At 39.1% G+C, this 18516-nt stretch overlaps 1 protein-coding gene across 7 annotated transcripts in view; it reads left to right on the forward strand.

The window, feature by feature from the left end:
- Positions 1-18516, forward strand: part of ZNF143 (zinc finger protein 143) — a 55382-nt gene that overhangs the window by 648 nt on the left and 36218 nt on the right. For 3 of the 7 annotated variants that reach the window (XM_032640957.1, XM_032640953.1, XM_032640956.1), the window contains exons 2-5: positions 14836-14950; positions 15273-15365; positions 16213-16296; positions 16824-16907. In XM_032640957.1, coding sequence (XP_032496848.1) covers positions 14839-14950; positions 15273-15365; positions 16213-16296; positions 16824-16907 — 373 coding nt within the window. In that variant the 5' untranslated portion in view covers positions 14836-14838. Of the gene's footprint in view, positions 1-14831; positions 14951-15272; positions 15366-16212; positions 16297-16823; positions 16908-18516 lie in introns of all 7 variants that reach the window. The other 4 variants (XM_032640954.1, XM_032640960.1, XM_032640958.1 and 1 more) reach the window with 3 other exon arrangements.

Raw genomic sequence — 18516 nt, forward strand, 5'->3', positions numbered from 1 at the left:
GGGAGTGAAGGAGGGGAGGGCGGAGCCCTTGGGAGCCCGGCGGCGCTTCTCGGCTTGACCTCCGCGCGGAGCGAGTCCCCTGGCGCCGCTGAGGCGAAGCTCCTCCGGCTGAGACGGTGGACCCCGGTCGGCACTAGGCCCTAGCTGGGGCGCCGGCGGCAGAACTGGCTGAGGGCCCGGTCGGCATCCTGCCTGTAGATCGCACCCAGAATTTCCTCCCACTCTGATCGTGCACAGATTTCTTGTTTCCCTCACTAAAAAAAAAAAAAAAAAAAAAAAATTTTTATGGTCATTGAGGCCTAACAGCGAATATTAGAAATTGTCATTTTTATCATTCTCCTTTTTTCTCGGTTTTGGCCAAAGAGTATACGAATGCTTTGGTTGCTTTGTAACATTTTATTGTGGAATGTAAATCAATTTTTCTTCTCTCCCCTTTTGCTTTTTTTAACATTTAAGTTTACGCATTAAGGAAGTTAAATAAAGAGTAGATAAGAATACAATTGCTAAACTGATTATTTGTTTAAGATCAGTTTAAGCCTTTGGAAGTGTCTAATCAGCTGGTATAACCTAGTGGGAATGTGAAAAATTGTAGGTTCGAAGTTGTGGTCGGCTTTGTCCCGAACCTTACTAGAAGATACTTGTGTTTTGCTGTAGTTGACAAAAATCTGTGCAGTATTTAATATATTCTCTTGCTAAGTGCTCAGTTTCAGTTCATTGTTAAGTGTTTAGTAAGAGAATAGGTAGTGAGATCATACAAAAAGCTCAGGTAAGACAGGTAACTAATTTATCCAGGTGTATTTTGATTACTTTGGAAATTATTTAGTGTACAAATACTTGAGTGCCTATTTTTTCCATAGCTGTCTTTTATTTTTTAAAAATAATGGCTTTATTGATATAATTTATATACCTTTACAATTCACCCATTTAAAGTATTATAATAATTAGGTAGGTTTAATGTATTCACAGAGTTGTGCCACCATCACCAAAATTTTAAAACATGTTCATCACCCCCCAAGAAACTCTGTACCCACTTAAGTTACTCCCCATTTCCCCATAACACTCCTTCTTCCCCAACCACTAATCTACAGATTTGTCTATTCCCAACATTTCATAAAAATGGAATCACACAGTATGTGGACTTCTGTGACTGGCTTCTTTTATTTAGCATGATATTTGCAAGGTTCATGCATGTTATAGCATATATGAGTACTTCATTTCTTTTTATTGCCAAATATTTCACTGTATGGACGTAACACCTTTTATTTAAGCATTCATCTGTTGATGGACATTTAGGTTGCTTCCACTTTTTTGTCTATGATGCATAATGCTGCCATGAACAGTTACGGAACAAGTTTTTGTGTGGACATTTGTTTTTATTTCTCTTGTGTGTATATATATACCTAGGAGTAGAATTTCTTGGTCATTTGGTCATACGGTAACTGTGTGTTCAATCTTTTGAGGAACTGGCAAACTTTTCCAAAGTGGGTGTACCATTTTACATTCCTACCAGCAGTGTATGAGAGCGCCCATTCTCCATATCCTTGCCAACACTTGTTGTTATCAGTCTTTTTGATGGTAGCCATCCTAGTGGATATGAAGTGGTATCTCTTGTGATTTTGATTTGCATTTTTCCAATGGCTAATTGTGCTGAGCATTTTTTCATGTGCTTATTGGCCATTTGTATATTTTCTTTTTGGAAATGTCTATTTGGGTCTTTCCCCCATTTTAAAATTGGATTGTTTATCTGTTATTGAGTTCTAAGAGTTTCTTATATAAAGGTTCTTTATCAGATATATGATTTGCAAAATGTCCATTGCCCTTTGCTGCAGGTTGAGATATTGCTGTGAAGTAAGGATTCATCATATTCTTCATGGAAAGATGACCTAGCTGTTTTGGGGAATTGTGCCTCTACTATTACTTTAGCTGTTATTAAATATTTATAATGTAGGTACAGTTTATGATCATGGGAGGAGAACTTTCTGAGTCCTGATGTTCTAATCATTACTTAATTTTGAAGTTTTTATCTAGTTTTTGTTTTTGGTTTTTAATCTGAGGTTTTACCCAGTTCTGAGTCTTTTTGCTCCTGGCTTTATTTCAGGACATAGTGATTTTTTTTTTTTTTTTTTTTTTTTTTTTTGCGGTATGCGGGCCTCTCACTGTTGTGGCCTCTCCCGTTGTGGAGCACAGGCTCCGGACGCGCAGGCTCAGTGGCCATGGCTCACGGGCCTAGTCGCTCTGCGGCATGTGGTATCTTCCTGGACCGGGGCACGAACCCGTGTTCCTTGCATTGGCAGGCGGACTCTCAACCACTGCGCCACCAGGGAAGCCCAGGACTTAGTGATTTTTTAAAGAGTTGGGTTGCTTGAGTCATTGCTCTTTGCTTAATTTGCATTTTAAGGGATGGCTTTTGTGAGACAGTGTTTTTTGTTTTTTAATTTATTTATTTTTGGCTGCATTGGGTCTTTGTTGCTTCGCGCGGGCTTTCTCTAGTTGCAGCAAGTGGGGGCTACTCTTCATTGTGGTGCGTGGGCTTCTCAGTTCGGTGGCTTCTCGTTGCGGAGCATAGGCTCTAGGCGCGTGGGCTTCAGTAGTTGTGGTTCTTGGGTTCTAGAGTGAAGGCTCAGTAGTTGCAGCGCACGGCCTTAGTTGCTCTGCAGCATGTGGGATCTTCCCAGACCAGGGCTTGAACCCGTGTCCCCTGCATTGGCAGGCGGACTCCCAACCCTGCGCCACCAGGGAAGTCCCTGAGACAGTGTTTTAAACTTTACCGTACTGTCAAAATCAAAGTGATTTTGTTTTAAAGATGGATTTAGACTGGACAGTGACAAAGGCTGTTCCCTGTGTCTGGACTGCCTTCTCTACTCTTCCTACCCCTAGGAAATGTATACTTATCTTTCTTATGCCCATATTCACATGTAATCATCTTTGCATACCTGAGGCAGAGTTAGGTGCTCCTTACTTTATTAATGCTTCTGTTTATAGTAACTTTTTTTTTAAAGTAACTAGTTTTAAAACCATGAAAATAATACATGGTAAATTTCTTTTTAACTTATGGAATGTATACGGTAGAAATTAAAAGGCCCGTCCCCAGTCCACCCTCATCTCCTAGTCCCATTTCTGGGAGGTAATGCTGTAAAAACTTATGTGTGTGGATAGCAAGAGTTAAAGAAGAAAACCAGGAAACGAAAAGATTTGATTTATTAAGCTAGTGGGAATTAATCTTATTAACAAATTTTTCTTACAATATTGTATGCAATGAAAATTCTACTGTTGTACAAGACAAAATAAGATAGTTGGCAGTGTTATTGGAATGGAAGGATGAGAGACTGGAGTAAAGAAAGCAGTAAAGAAGTTATTGCAGTAGTTATTAATATGTGAGGAGTTGGAAAAGAAAGGTTTTGAAGGATAAAAATCATGGAGTTGAAGGGAATGCCCTGGTGGTCCAGTGGGTAAGACTCCACACTCTCATTGCTGAGGGTCTGGGTTCAGTCCCTGGTCCGGGAACTAAGATCCCACAAGCTGGGCAGTGTGGCCAAACAAAAAATTAAAAAGATGAAATGCTCTCTGTCATACCAAGTTCCCATATATATGGTTCCATTAAAAAAAAAAATCATGGAGTTGACAGTTGCCCTGTTGTGAATTTAAGAATGAGGGTGGGCTTCCCTGGTGGCGCAGCGGTTGAGCGTCCGCCTGCTCATGCAGGGGACACGGGTTCGTGTCCCGGTCCGGGAAGATCCCACATGCCACAGAGAGGCTAGGCCTGTGAGCAGTGGCCGCAGGCCTGCACATCTGGAGCCTGTGCTCCGCAACGGGAGAGGCCACAACAGTGAGAGGCCCGTGTACTGCAAAAAAAATAATGAGGGTTTAGTCAAGGATGACTTTTGATCATTTTAATCTGTTGTCTGGGTTTGGTGGAAGTAGCCAAGTCCATATGGCAAATTGATTAGAGTGGAAAGATGAATTGGCAAACCTTAATGGTGTATATGGAATGTGTTGTGTTTAATTCAGACAGAAAACAAGATGTATTTTGATATAAAATGAATGCAGGGACTTCCCTGGTGGCACAGTGGTTAGGAATCCGCCTGCCAATGCAGGGGACATGTGTTCGAGCCCTGGTCTGGGAAAATCCCACATGCCGCGGAGCAACTAGGCCCATGTGCCAAAACTGCTGAGCTTATGCTCTAGAGCCTGTGAGCCACAACTGCTGAGCCCATGTGCCACAACTACTGAGGCTTGCACACCTAGAGCCCATGTTCCGCAACAAGAGAAGCCACCGCAATGAGAAGTATGCGCACTGCAGTGAAGAGTAGCCCCCGCTTGCCCCAACTAGAGAAAGCCTGCGTGCAGCAAAGAAGACCCAACAAAGCTAAAAATAAATAAATAAATAAAAATTAAAAAAAAAAAATAATGACAACGTGGTACATTCCTAGGAGACCTCCCCACCTACCTATTGGTTAGTGTTTTCCCTTCCCTCTGGCATTTGTCCTTTCAAACAGAAGTGCTGAGAGGAAAAAGAATCACTGGCAGACTTTTGGATGGGGCAGTTTGATTTGAGACCTAGGAATGTATGTAAATGTTTTTAGCTGATGGATTATAGATCTGTGTTTTTAAATGAGGAGTGCATGTTAGATTCAACTGGGGAGCTTTTTAAAGTGGACATGCTTATTGTTGAGAAGATAATATTTAAGGAAAATATACTAGGAGATAAATGTCTGTTATTAAAAGTCAGTTATTCAGGGAATTCCCTGGTGGTGAAGTGGCTAGGACTCTGAGCTTCTACTGCAGGGGGCACGGGTTCGATCCCTGGTCAGGGAGCTAAGATCCCACATGTGGCAGCATGGCCAAAAATAAATAAAAAATTTTTAAAAAGTCAATTACTTAAAATCACCTTTATTTTATCTTATTTTAAACATAAATTTATTTGTTTATTTTTGGCTGTGTTGGGTCTTTGTTGTTGCGCGCCGGCTTTCTCTAGTTGTAGTGAGCCGGGGCTACTCTTCGTTGTGGTACGCGGGTTTCTCATTGTGGTAGCTTCTCTTGTTTCAGAGCATGGGCTCTAGGCATGTGCCCTTCAGTAGTTGTGGCACGAGGGCTCAGTAGTTGTGGCATGTGGGCTTAGTTGTGGCACGTGGGCTTAGTTGCTCCACGGCATGTGGGATCTTCCTGGACCAGGGCTCGAACCCATGTGCCCTGCATTGGCAGGCAGATTCTTAACCACTGCGCCACCAGGGAAGTCCCTAAAATCACCTTTAGAAATTATTTTTTGTCTTCCTTTTTAGGGGAAAAAGACTTTCAGAAGGAAAAGGAGATTTTTTTTTTACCTTTTTAAAATTGAAGTATAGTTGATTTACATTATTATTCTTTTAAGGTGTACAACGTAGTGATTCATTATTTTTATGGATTAAAAATTTTTTTTAGTTTTTAGTTTTTATTCTTTTATGGAGAAACCTTGAAAACATTATGTATAAGTGAAAGAAGGCAGTCACAAAAGACCACATACTATGATTCCATTTACATGAAGTGTCCAGAATAAGCAAATCTATAGAAATAGAAAGTAGATTAGTGGTTGCCTAGGGCTTTGGAAAGGGGGAGGTAGGGTTTTCTTTTGAAGGGTGATAAAAATATTGTGAATTCAGGTTGTGGTGATGTTTGTACAACTCTGAATATACTAAAGTCATTGAACTGTACACCTTAAATGGGTACATTTTATGATATGTGAATTACATCTCAGTAAAGATATTTTCAAAAAGGAAAAGCATGAACAAGAGGAAAGTTCCTCTTGAATAACACATCTCTGAAACTGTTTTTTTTGTCTTCTTTCTCCTCTGGCAATACCCTTTTACAGTAGTAGGAGAAAATAGTGAATAAGACAAGAGATAGAGCTGTACAGTCTCTTCTCATTTAGCTTTAAACTACTGATAAGTATTAATAGCAAACATATATATAATGCCATGTGCTGTTACAAGTGCTTTGTATTTAACACAGATACCTCACAATACCCTCTGTGAAGTACTCTCCTTTTACAGATAGGGAAGCTGTGGCACAGCATGGTTAAGTAACTTGCCCAAGGTCACATAGATAATATGTGGTAAAATGAGATTTTGAAGCAGGCTGTTTTGCTCCAGAGTCCTTATTCTTAAGTATAGTGTTATACTACCGCTCATAAGCATTCCTTCCTAAGTATAACCCATACTTTCCAATCTATCTATAGGGGAATCCTCCTTAGATATGTTTTAGTAGCTGGTTACTGTAAATATACTGCTTCCAGTCTGGAGAAAAACAGGTAATTAAAGTATACTGTGCTAAGTGTTATTATAAGAGTATGGACAGAGTATCTTGGGAAATACATCTAAAGCATTCTGACCCAATTTGGGGAGTTCAGATAAAACTTTCTGGTGGAATCTGAAGAATTTAGCCAAGTAAAGAGAGGAGGAAGAGTATTCTAGAGGGTATGACTAGCAGTGTTCAGAGCCCAGATGCAGGAGACACCTTGGGCTGTTCTGGGAGTGGCACATAATCCAGCAGCTCATGTAAAAGTTGTTGAGCCAGATGGTTAGAAGGTTGACTTTGCCACTTATGTTGTGAAGTTAAGGACATCATTTAACCTTTGTGAGCTTCACTTTCTTGGTCTGCAAAATTGTGATAAAATGGTACTTAATTCATAGGATTGCTAGAAGGATTAAATGAATTAGTAGTAATGCCTGGCATATAGTATTTTGGAAGGGTTAGTTATTATAATCATTTTTATTTATTACTATGATTAACATTTTAATTAATATTATTATTAAATGATACCAGTATCATTAACTACTAGAATTTTAAACAGTATTGCTGGAGTGTAGAATGTGAGGTTGTGCTAGAACAAGACTGGAAGATAGAGTGACCAACTTGTCTTGATTTGCCCAAGACTATCCCAGTTTTAAAAGAAAGTGTCCCCCCACCACCAAAAAAAAAAAGAACTGAGAGTCCCATGACCCGGGAAGCTTCTCAGTCTTGGGCAACGCAGGCTGATTGTCCGTCTTATTGGAGAAGTTAGTAGAATCCAGATCATGATATTTGGACTATATGGGGAAATGGGAAAGTTTTGAAGGTTTTGAGACAGAGAAATGCTCTGATTGGATTTGAAAGCACTTGGACTGTGCTATGGAGATTAGATTGGAGGAGGGTAGGAGTGGATTTTAGGAGGCCGATGTAGTAACCCAAGCGGTGATGGTACCCTGAATTAAGACAACCTAATAAGAGAAGCAAATGGATTTGACAGATATTTAGGAGGTAGAGTGATAGTTCTTAGTGATCGGTTGGAGAATAAGGGGGATTTGACTACGTTTATCACTGAGGGAGATGGGTAGGTGACTGCGTTTATCACTGAGGGAGAAAATACTAAAGTAGAATTTTGTGGCAAACTGTTTTGAGATGGAGGTGACTGTGGACCATGAAGGTCACCAAGGCCAGTAAGCAGCTAGATATATAGATCAGGAGCCCTTAAGAGAAAGGACTAGAGAGATTTTAAAGAGCTTATAAATTCCAGAGATCTTTGAAGCCAACGGAATGGATATGATATTCCAAGAGGAAAAGTGCATAAAATGAAAAAACAAACTAGGATGGAAACTTGTGGGTTCTCAATATTTAGGAACCCATAGGAGAAACGGAAAAGGATTTGCTAGGAAGTTGGAAAAAACCAGGAGCGTGTGGAAGTCACAGAAGCCAAGGTAAGAGAATGTTCTAAGAAGGAGATAAAGGTCAATGATATCAAACCCAATATAAGACAGAAAAGTATCCATCACATTTTTTTTTTCTTTAGCTGCGTTGGGTCTTCGTTGCTGTGTGAGGTCTTTCTGTAGTTGTGGCGAGCGGGGGCTACTCTTCATTGTGGTGAGCAGGCTTCTCATTGCAGTGGCTTCTCTTGTTGCGGAGCACCGGCTCTTGGTGCGCGGGCTTCACAAGTTGCAGCAGGTGGGCTCAGTAGTTGCAGCACGCGGGCCCTAGAATGTGTGTGCTTCAATAGTTGTAGCGCGAAGGCTCTAGGATGAACGGATTTCAGTAGTTGTGGCGCTCCGCGGCATGTGGGATCTTCCCAGACCAGGGCTCGATCCCACGTCCCCTGCATTGGCAGGCGGATTCTCAACCACTGCACCACCAGGGAAGCCCCTATCACAGCTTTTTTATCTGTTTTATGATGGACATTTGAGTTCATTCCAATTTGGAACTATTATGGATAAAGTTGCTATGGACATTCTTGTGTAAGTCTTTTTGTGGGTGAATATTTTCATCTCTCATTCATAGGAATGGCCATCGAACTTCATGTTAAAGTGGAGATTAGTGACCAGCCAAAGCAGTTTCAATACTTAGGGACAGAAACCAGATGGATAGCAGTGGGAAATCAGGAAATAGTCTTAGTAACAACTGTTAGAGAAATCTAGCTGTGATAAAGAGGGAAAGAGAGACTAGTAGCTGAGTCAGAGGCAAGATTTTGTTTTTTAAAATATTTATTATTTTTATTTGGCTGTACCGGGTCTTAGTTGCCATGTGAGGGATCTTCATTGCGGCATGCAGGATCTTTCAGTTTCAGCACGCGGGCTCTTAGTTGCAACATGAGGGATCTAGTTCCCTGACCCCTTGCATCGGGAGCATGGAGTCTTAACCACTGGACCACCAGGGAAGTCCCTGTTTTTGTGATTTTTTAAGTTATTGATGGGAAGGAACTGGGAGAGAGAGGGAAATTTTTTACAGGAGAGATCCCTGAGATCCCTAAGGAGGAAAGACAGATGAAATGCAGAGTACAGGTTGGAAGGATTAGTCTTACCTTGTAGGAAGGTAATATTGTAGGAGAGAAGGAAGAAATGTGTGGAAATGCAGTGAAGTGAGGTTTGTTGGCAGAGAATTCCTCTGCTGACTTATATATTTTCCGTGAAGTTGGGAGCTGATTAATTTGCTGAAAATGAAGTGGTGAAGGAGACGGGGTGGGAGGATAGCAGGAGAGGGAGTGGGGGTAGAAGGTTTGAGGTAAATGGAAAATATTTTAAATAGTCACCATGAAGAAATAAAGACATGTAAGTTTGCTGGACTGCTTTGGGGGTTCAGAAGAGGTTGGAAGAGCCCAAGAACTTTTATGGCCCTTCAGGACTATTCCATCAAATAAGTTATTAGATCTGAAAAATGCTTTGTAAATATGACCTATACAGTTTTTTCTGACTAGAGGTATATGTTTTAACTATCCATGTTTAGTGTCCTATTCAATATACTTTTTTGGACAAAGGATCTATTTTGTTATAGTGTCGTGTTTCAGGAGTGCCCTCTCTCATTTTCATAATTGTCTCACAATGCTTTGCTTCCCTTACCTATGACAAGATGAGCAATTTGGGTAATAAAATATTAACATACACAGTGTTTATCTTGAGGGAAATAAAGTACAATCTAGCATCATAGTTTTTTTTTTTTGTGGCATCATAGTTTTGAAACAACTTTATGCTTTTTTTAACAGAACAGTGTCAGAAGTTGAGTTTGAATATATCAGAACCTTTCTCTTTCTCCTGATGCTTCCTCAGACTCCCTAGTCTCAGTGAAAGCAAGCCAGGGCATGCTTAGCAAACTGAGCTATGCAGGTGTGCCCTTATCAAGCCCTGTTTTTTTTTTTGCGGTATGCGAGCCTCTCACCGTTGTGGCCTCTCCTGCCGCGGAACACAGGCTCCGGACGCGCAGGCTCAGCATGGCTCACGGACCCAGCCGCTCCGCGGCATGTGGGATCTTCCCAGACTGGGGCATGAACCCGTGTCCCCTGCATTGGCAGGCGGACTCTCAACCACTGTGCCACCAGGGAAGCCCTCAAGCTCTGTTTTTAATGCTACACTGTTGATGTTTGAGAGAGATTTTTTTTGGTTCTTTTTCACATCAGTGGTTCAGTTAAGAACAAACCATCACCAAAATTGACGTTCCTGATGACTAGACCTAGGTGTCCATTTCTCAATTCTTGTCTCTTCTCACCTCTTTTTCTCACAGGTATTTTAGTTTCAGGTCTCCTAGGCCTCATCTCAACTACCTGCCAGTCAGTTTCAAATATTCTATTTCTGAATGGTCCTGGAACTTGGCAAAAAGTTTGAAAGCCTTCAATTTCCAACATTTCACCCATCTGATAGAATATTCTACTTCTTTAAAATAGGTAGTATAAACTCTATCCCTCAGTTTTACCCTTTAGCATTCTGTAGAGCCTATGAAAACTCTACATCATTCACCAGCACATTCTAACTACTCTGTACTTAACTGAATTACATTTCATCAGTGGAACATGCTTATTCCCTGGGTGTATTTAAATAAAATTGAAGGGATTTAAAGATAGTTTTCCACAAATGTTAATCAAAGCAGTGTTATTGGATCAGCATACTGCAAAGGTACAGGATAGCCTTCTTTTTTTTTTTTTTTTTTTTTTTTTTTTTTGGCGGTACGCGGGCCTCTCACTGATGTGGCATCTCCCATTGCGGAGCACAGGCTCCGGACGTGCAGTCTCAGCGGCCATGGCTCACAGGCCTAGACGCTCCGCAGCATGTGGGATCTTCCCGGACCTGGGCACGAATCCATGTCCCCAGCATCGGCAGGCGGACTCTCAACCACTGCGCCACCAGGGAAGCCCCTAGCCTGCTATTTTTATGTTGCTGTACTAAGGAACTTCCTCATTCCAGGTTAGGAGATGTCATAAAATGCAGCACAAATGACCATGCTTAAATGGAGAAACACTTTGTATAGTAGTAAATTTATGACGAAAATTTGGAATTGAGACCAGGTAATAGAATGGCATAGCTTCTCTGTTAAGTGTTGAGGTGAAACCAGCCTGAGGTTAGGATCTGAGGTTGACAATTTCTGAAGGCCTGGCTTCTGTGTCTTCATGCAAAAAGACCTCTAAGATTTGTTAATCTGGATTTCTTTTTGTATCATTTCTTACCACAATAAAGGTTACTTGTAGTTGGAGTTCTTTATACCTGGACCATTAGATTTATATTTTCATAATAATTTGTGGTAATAATTGTATCTAACAAATTAGACCAAACTTGAAATATCTAAGGGCTTCACGTTTTAAAATATTCATCTGATGTAGATTCATACCACTGAGGAAACACTGATTCTTTTTTTTTAAGGGATGAAGTCAGCTAGTATTTAGTTACTAATTTTAACCATCAATTTTCAGACATTTTTTTCTTCCTGCCAATAATTTTGGATATTTTTCACTTTTAAAATTATGAAATCTATCAAATATAAGGAGGAGTACCTGTATAAGTAATTGAATAAAAGCTATGTATCCACTTGGTTTTTAACAGATCCTAACATTTTTCCATATGTGTTCAGACCTTTTTCTAAAAATTATGGTTAAAAACCCACAACATAAAATTTACAGTCATAACCATTTTTAAGTGTAGGGTACAGTAGTGTTAACTATATGGACGTTGTTGTGTGATAGATCTCTAGAACTTTTTCATCTTGCAAAACTGAAACTATACTCATCAAACAACTCCCCTAGTACTTGTAACTACCATTCTACTTTCTAATTCTAAGAGTTTGACTACTTTAGATAGCTCATATAAGTGGAATCATGCAGTATTTGTCTTTTTTTGACTGGCTTATTTCACTTAGAATAATGTCCTCAGGGTTCATCCATGTTGTAACATATGACAGTATTTCCTTCTTTTTTAAGACTAATATTCCATTGTGTATATATAAATTGCATTTTATTTATCCATTCATCCGTTGATGGACATTTAGGTTGCTTCCACCTCTTGGCTATTGTGAATAATGCTGCAGTGAAGAGGTGTGCAAATCTTTCTTTGAGATTCTGTTTTTAATCCTTTTGGATATGTGCCCAGAAGTGGAATTGCTAGATCATATGGTAATTCTATTTGTAATTTTTTGAGGAATCTCCATACTGTTTTTGTTTTATTTTTATTTATTTATTTGGCCGTGCCACGCAGCTTGCAGGATCTTAGTTCCCGGACCAGGGATCAAACCTGGGCCCCCTGCAGTAGAAGTGCAGAGTCTTAACCACTTAGCCAGGGAAGTCCCAATAGTGGGCATTCTAACAGGTGTGAGGTGATATCTCATTATGGTTTTGATTTGCATTTCCTTGACAGTTAGTTATATTGAGCATATTTTCATATGTTTGTCTGGCATTTGTTTATCTTCCTTGGAGAAATTTCTATTCAAGTCCTTTGTCCAATTTTTAATTGGGTTATTAGTTATTTGATGTTGTGTTGTAGAATTTCTTTATATATTCTGGATATAACATTTGCTACATTTCATAAGTGTGTTTTTTTCTCTTATGCTAATATCCATCATCATCTTCCAGAAAGGCAGGAACTTTATTTATTACACAGATGTCTTCATTTGAGATTCCTGTTGTGCCCCCATGACAGCCTCCTCTGTGTCTGATTTTGGCCCATGATTCATTATTAAAGCACAGGAAGCTGACTACCTTTTGCAAGGTGGCCCTTTCTAAAGGTGTCATGTGTATCTTACATACTTATTTTCACACAACCTGAAAATGTTGGTGCCAGAAATAATCAAGACATGATGGTGGATATGGTATGAGCAACTATAGAGTGTTTGATCTCTAGCTTATTTATTTCATCTATTCATTATCATATTTTCCCCAGTTGATCATTTTCTAACAAAGGGCATTAATTGTATCACAGAGCCTTTTTGAGAATAAGATGGGCTGTGTACTTGCCATCACTTATTATCTCTGGTAATTGTAGTGCCCATATGATCTCTTCTGATTCCTTCACCACCCCATGTATTTGCCAGCAGTTTGTGTCCAGGAATCAGCTGTCTCTTCAAGATGTTTCAGTTAGTGTAGATTTTTTTCCCTTAGGATAGATACTGTAGGTCCTGAAGCCTTCCTAAAGAAAGTTAACACTTGACCAGCTTTCAGACAAGAAATAACTTTTATTTATTGCAGATATATCAGTTACCTGTTGATGTAGTTATTTGGAGATTTATAGATAATTCAATGAAGAGGACAAATGCTTGAATTATGGTCAAACCATAGGCATTTCTTAACATCATGACCCAAATTAACTTGTAATCTGCCTTTTTCAAAATTCATCTTCTAGACGAATGCTGTAAAATCATAGAGTGCTTTCTACATTTTTATAGGTGTTTTCCCTTCCATTCCCTTGTCTTATTTCTGTTATATAGTGACAGTACTTGTTCTGAAAATTAGCCTGTCCCAATCCTGTACTCATCAGGGGACTTAACAGCAGAGTACCAGTTTTACTTTGAGGCTTCTCTGTTAGCCCTTAGATGTAGCAAGGAAGTATTGAAGTTTCAGTCTGCTTTATGAACAGTTATAGATTAGAAATATTTCAGGAATCCCTGAAAAGTCAGCCCGTGATTGACTTTTATCACAGCACTGATACCTTTCAGAGTCTAAACCATAGTCCCTGGCTTTAATCCAAAGAGGGTGTAGTTTATAGTGTTTATAAAACAAAAATCTTCAAGTAGTCCTAACATAAATATAATTGCAAATTATTACTACTATCTGCATATTGCTCTTTTAAATATTGACACTGAAATCAGATCTTTAGACCTGGAAAGGTCCTCAAGAGATGCTCTGGTATCCAGTTCCCTGGCTCAAGGCAGCTAAATTATCCCAACTCATGTTTGAGACAACACAAGGCCTACAGAGGTAATGGGACCCGGAGATAGGGAAAGGGAGGAAGGGGGTTGTGGTGATGATTGGTAAAAGAGCCATTCATCCATTTATTCTGCACCAATTGTGTGTCTGTTGTGTGCCAAGTACTTTTTAGGCACTTTAGTCAGCAATGAGCAAACATAAAAACACCTGTCCATTCTATTTGAGGGAGAAATAGATAAGAAAAAAAACAAGTAAATACATGTAATATGTCAATTTATTAGTACTATGCCGAAATATAAAGGAGGGAAGAGGGCTGGAGTATATCATCATTGTGGGGTTGGAGGTACAGTTTGCAATGAGGTGAATAAGGAAGCTCTCGTTGAGGTGCCATTGAACAAAGACTGGAAGAAGATGAGGGAGTAATAATGAAGATACCAGGAAGAATGTTTCAAGCAGAAGGAACATCAAATGTAAAGGTCCTGAGGCAGCAGAACATCCAGTATGTTTGAGGGAAAGCAAGGGCACCAGTGTGGCTGAAATGGAACGAATGAGACGGAGAGTAGTAGAAATGGGGGCAAGATCAATGGCCTCATAGGCTAGTGTAAGGACTTTTGGCTTTACTCTGATGAGAAATCATCAAAGGGTTTTGAGCAGAAGAGAGATGTGATCTAACTTTTTCATTCAAAAGGACAATCTGACTGTTGTGTTGAGAGGAGATGAGGGAAGTCACAGTAGAAGCAAGGAGACCAGTTAGGATGCTATTGCAGTAACATCTCAGGGTGAGAGATGGTAGTGGCTTGGATCAGGGCGGTAATGGCGAAGCTTGTGAGAAGTGGCCAGGTTCAGCATAGATTTCTGAAGATTGAGTCAACAGGATTAACTCAATCCATTCATGGATTCTAAGTGGGAATCTTCAACCATGTTAAACCCAAAGAACACAAATTATGGGAATTTTAGACATGGTACAGAACTGATGGGCAAGACTTGGGTGTGCTCAATAGTTTTTTTTTTTTTTCAATAGTTTACTGATGAATTATTAAAAGCATGCTCTGGACTTTGGGCAAATACTTTTACCCAGCATATTAAGTGAAATTTCAGCTTATTTCAAACACTGTTCACTTCCGTAGCAATTTTTTATGGTTCATAAATATCGTTTGTAGATTTTATTTCATATACATCGTTCTTTGTTCTCAATGCCTACATTTTTTTCAAGGTAGAAAATGTTGTTAGCCCAGATAAATCGAGATTCTCAGGGAATGACAGAGTTTCCTGGAGGAGGAATGGAGGCTCAGCATGTTACCTTGTGCCTGACAGAGGCAGTAACTGTGGCAGGTGAGCAATCTTATTTGAAGGGATCATGTGGGTTTGGAAATATTTATCTTAAGGGAGAATGAAAACTTACAATACTGTTTACTTTGTTCCTCCTCCTTTAGCTAAAGGCAACACAAAGCTAAGCCTTTTTATGAGCATTTTTACCCTGGTATGGATGCTGGTATAGTAGGGTAAAGAAATATTTTTTGTAAATGCTATAAGAAATCCCATTTGAGTCTAAGTTAAGCAATCTGCCTTTTGACTAAATTTTATTTTTTAAAAAATTAAACAGCACACACATATGATAGTTACCTAAAGAAAATAACTTTTTTTTTTATAATAGATGGTGACAATTTAGAAAATATGGAAGGTGTAAGCCTGCAAGCAGTAACACTTGCAGATGGTTCTACTGCTTATATACAACACAATTCTAAAGGTATGTGCCTCATATACAGCCCATTGGTTATTACCAGCAATTCATAACCTCAGAGTTGGAACACCTAGCAGTTATACCACTTCCCAATCCCTCCTACAGACACTGTACTCCATATGGTAGTAATTTCAGTTTAACTTAAACTTTGTTTTGATAATTTGAGGACACCTTTTGAGATATTTGGAAGATACTCTGGGGTATCAAAATTAGTGAGGAAGAGGGGAGGGGGTAGTGTCCCTGACCTATTTTTAGTAAGACCTTTCTCACTTTTTCCCTTTAAATTATTAGTTAATGTTTTTACAAAATATGTGTAAAAGTAGACATTTGGTTTTGCTTTTATAACATTGTTTCTAAATCACTGTTTACTTTGCTCCAAGAAATAGCCTAGTTCTCAAATTCCTTGTTTTTTTTGGAAAGCTACTAAGCATATGTATACATAGTCAAGGGACTTGTAGCCCCCAGGGATGAGAATGACAGCTGGCCTCATGTGCACTGATACATCTTTCTATCTTCCCAGTTTCAGCTTCGCTGGGGTCAGGGTCACGATTCCTAAGTGGCTCTGAAAGGTATATAGAGGTTTGACTCATGTAGCTTGCTCAGATGAGCCACTCTTCCTCTTGAACTTGTCTAATTGAAAATCGGAGGGGAGAAAGGATGGCTGAGGGAGGATTTTCTGCTTTCTGTAGGATCACTGGATGTGTTATTGAATTGCCTCAGAACATTGAGGGAAGAATCAAGATGAACATGATCTTAAGTAGTGTATGTTTTTATAGTTGATACCATTTTGAAATTGTATAAAGTTTAAAATTTTTGCTTGTGCTAATTTATTGGCTTAAATTGTTTGTTCTAGATGGGAAACTCATAGATGGTCAGGTCATTCAGTTGGAGGATGGTTCTGCTGCCTATGTTCAACATGTACCCATACCTAAAAGTAGTAAGTATTTGATATTTACTTACCCTTCTGATTCTCATACTTCAGTATTTGCTGCCTCCAACTGCCTCTTACTACTGATCTCCTGATCTCTAGGTCTCCTTCTGAAAGGGGAGATAGGTAGATGTCAAAGAGACGATCTAAAGACCATTTTAACTTAATTGAGATTTTCTCTCGGAGTTAATGGAAAAGAAATTACTAGACTTTACTCTGGAGATAAATGGGCAACAGTTCTAAGTGAATATTTCTATTATTTGAGATAAATCCTACACGCCTTCTCATTTTCTTTTTTTTCCTTCTTTCAATTCTCCTATCCCCTGGTAAATATTCCTAAAACAGGTATTCTAATATCTTTTTACCTTTAAACACTTATTCAGAGCAGCTTTGCTGAAATTATTTAAATGTTGAAGGATCCATAAAGGAAGTGTAGGTTTGTATGATGTGTTTAATGGTTTATTGACTCTGTTGTTGTTGAGTTATCAGAATATGCTTGGAAAATATGGGATCTAAATGTAAACATTGTTCTTGAGCAGGGGACAGTTTGCGTTTAGAGGATGGGCAAGCAGTGCAGTTAGAAGATGGAACTACAGCATTTATTCACCATACCTCCAAAGGTAAATTAGCTTTGAACATTTGAATAAAATAAGGGGGAGGTAGGGTGTGGGAAAAATAAGACCTGCCTTTAGTTGCAGAAATGCTGTTGTCATGTAAAAGAAGGATTATGCTTGTTCTCTCAAATATAAGATGGTAGATTTTGGCACAGTCTAAGGGAAAACTTTCTAATAATTTGAGTTGTCCAGTAACAGGTTGAAATAGCAAACCCCTGGTCTCTGAAAGACTTCAACTAGAGGCTGCCTTTAAAATATGAAATTAAACACTTGAAAGTTAAATTGTTGATTTTTTTCTTCCTTTTAAATATAATGTCTTCAGCAAGGTCCTTTGCCCCTTGTGTTGGTCTTTAAAACTAAATAAAAATTTTAAAACTATCTGAAGCAAATGTGGCAAAATGTTCATGTTTATTAGCTTTGTGTAGGGAGGACCAGAGGTTTGAGGTGGAATGCATAGGAGCAATGAGCACAGCTCTGTAGCCAGACTATCTGGGTTCAAATCTGGGTCTGCTGTCTTTTAGCTGTGTGCCCCTGAGCAAATTATTTAACCTTTTTGTGCTTCAATTTCATCATCTGAAATGAGGATTATGATAAGTATCCACATCATAGGGTAGTTGTGAAGACAAAATGTACAAACATGTAGAGCACTTGGAACAATATTTGTCACATAGTAAATGCTCAATAAATATTAGCTATTGTTATTACTTTATAAAATACTTTATTATAGAATGACTGTAAATGTTTTAAGAGACTATATTTAGTTGTGAAACCAAAGGAAGAAATTTTTAAAAATATAGGATATTTGAATTTATAAATAAATTTATTTAAAGTTGAGAAAAGTAAACTGAAAATTTTTTTTCCTTAGCAGTGGGAGTTGATCACAGGTTCACTGTAATTGGCTAGATTTATTATTTCACAATGCTGTATGTTTCTTAGTATGGTTATTTAGAAGGGGGAAAAAACCATGGAGTCATACTGACATGAGTTCAGATCCTGGTTTCTCTGCATACTGATTTTTTTTTTTTTAGTACTCCTTTTTTATTTAAATAAATTTATTTATTGATTGATTGCTGCATTGGGTCTTCATTGCTGCATGTGGGCTTTCTCTAGTTTTGGAGAGCGGGAGTACTCTTCGTTGCAGTGCACGGGCTTCTCATTGCGGTGTCTTCTCTTGTTGCGGAGCACGGGCTCTAGGCGCGCAGGCTTCAGTAGTTGTGGCACACGGGCCTCAGTAGTTGTGGCTCACGGGCTCTAGAGCGCAGGCTTAGTAGTTGTGGCGCACAGGTTTAGTTGCTCTGTGGCATGTGGAATCTTCTTGGACCAGGGCTCAAACCCATGTCCTCTGCATTTGCAGGCGGATTCTTAACCACTGCGCCACCAGGGAAGCCCTGCATACTGATTTTTGACTGTTAATTGTTAGTTTTTTTTATTTCCTGGGTCCTAAGGAAAGTGACTTTACTTCCTCAAGCCTCAGTTTCCCATTCGTACAATAAGGTGGTAAATATACCTGCCTCACAGAATCATTGTGAAGATTGAATGAAATAACATACGTAAAGCACATGGGCCCTGCTCATAGTAAATATTCAATAAAAGTTCATTCCCTTCTTCCTTTAAA

The sequence above is a fragment of the Phocoena sinus genome, chromosome 8, assembly GCF_008692025.1.
Source record: "Phocoena sinus isolate mPhoSin1 chromosome 8, mPhoSin1.pri, whole genome shotgun sequence".
Classification (NCBI taxonomy): domain Eukaryota; kingdom Metazoa; phylum Chordata; class Mammalia; order Artiodactyla; family Phocoenidae; genus Phocoena; species Phocoena sinus.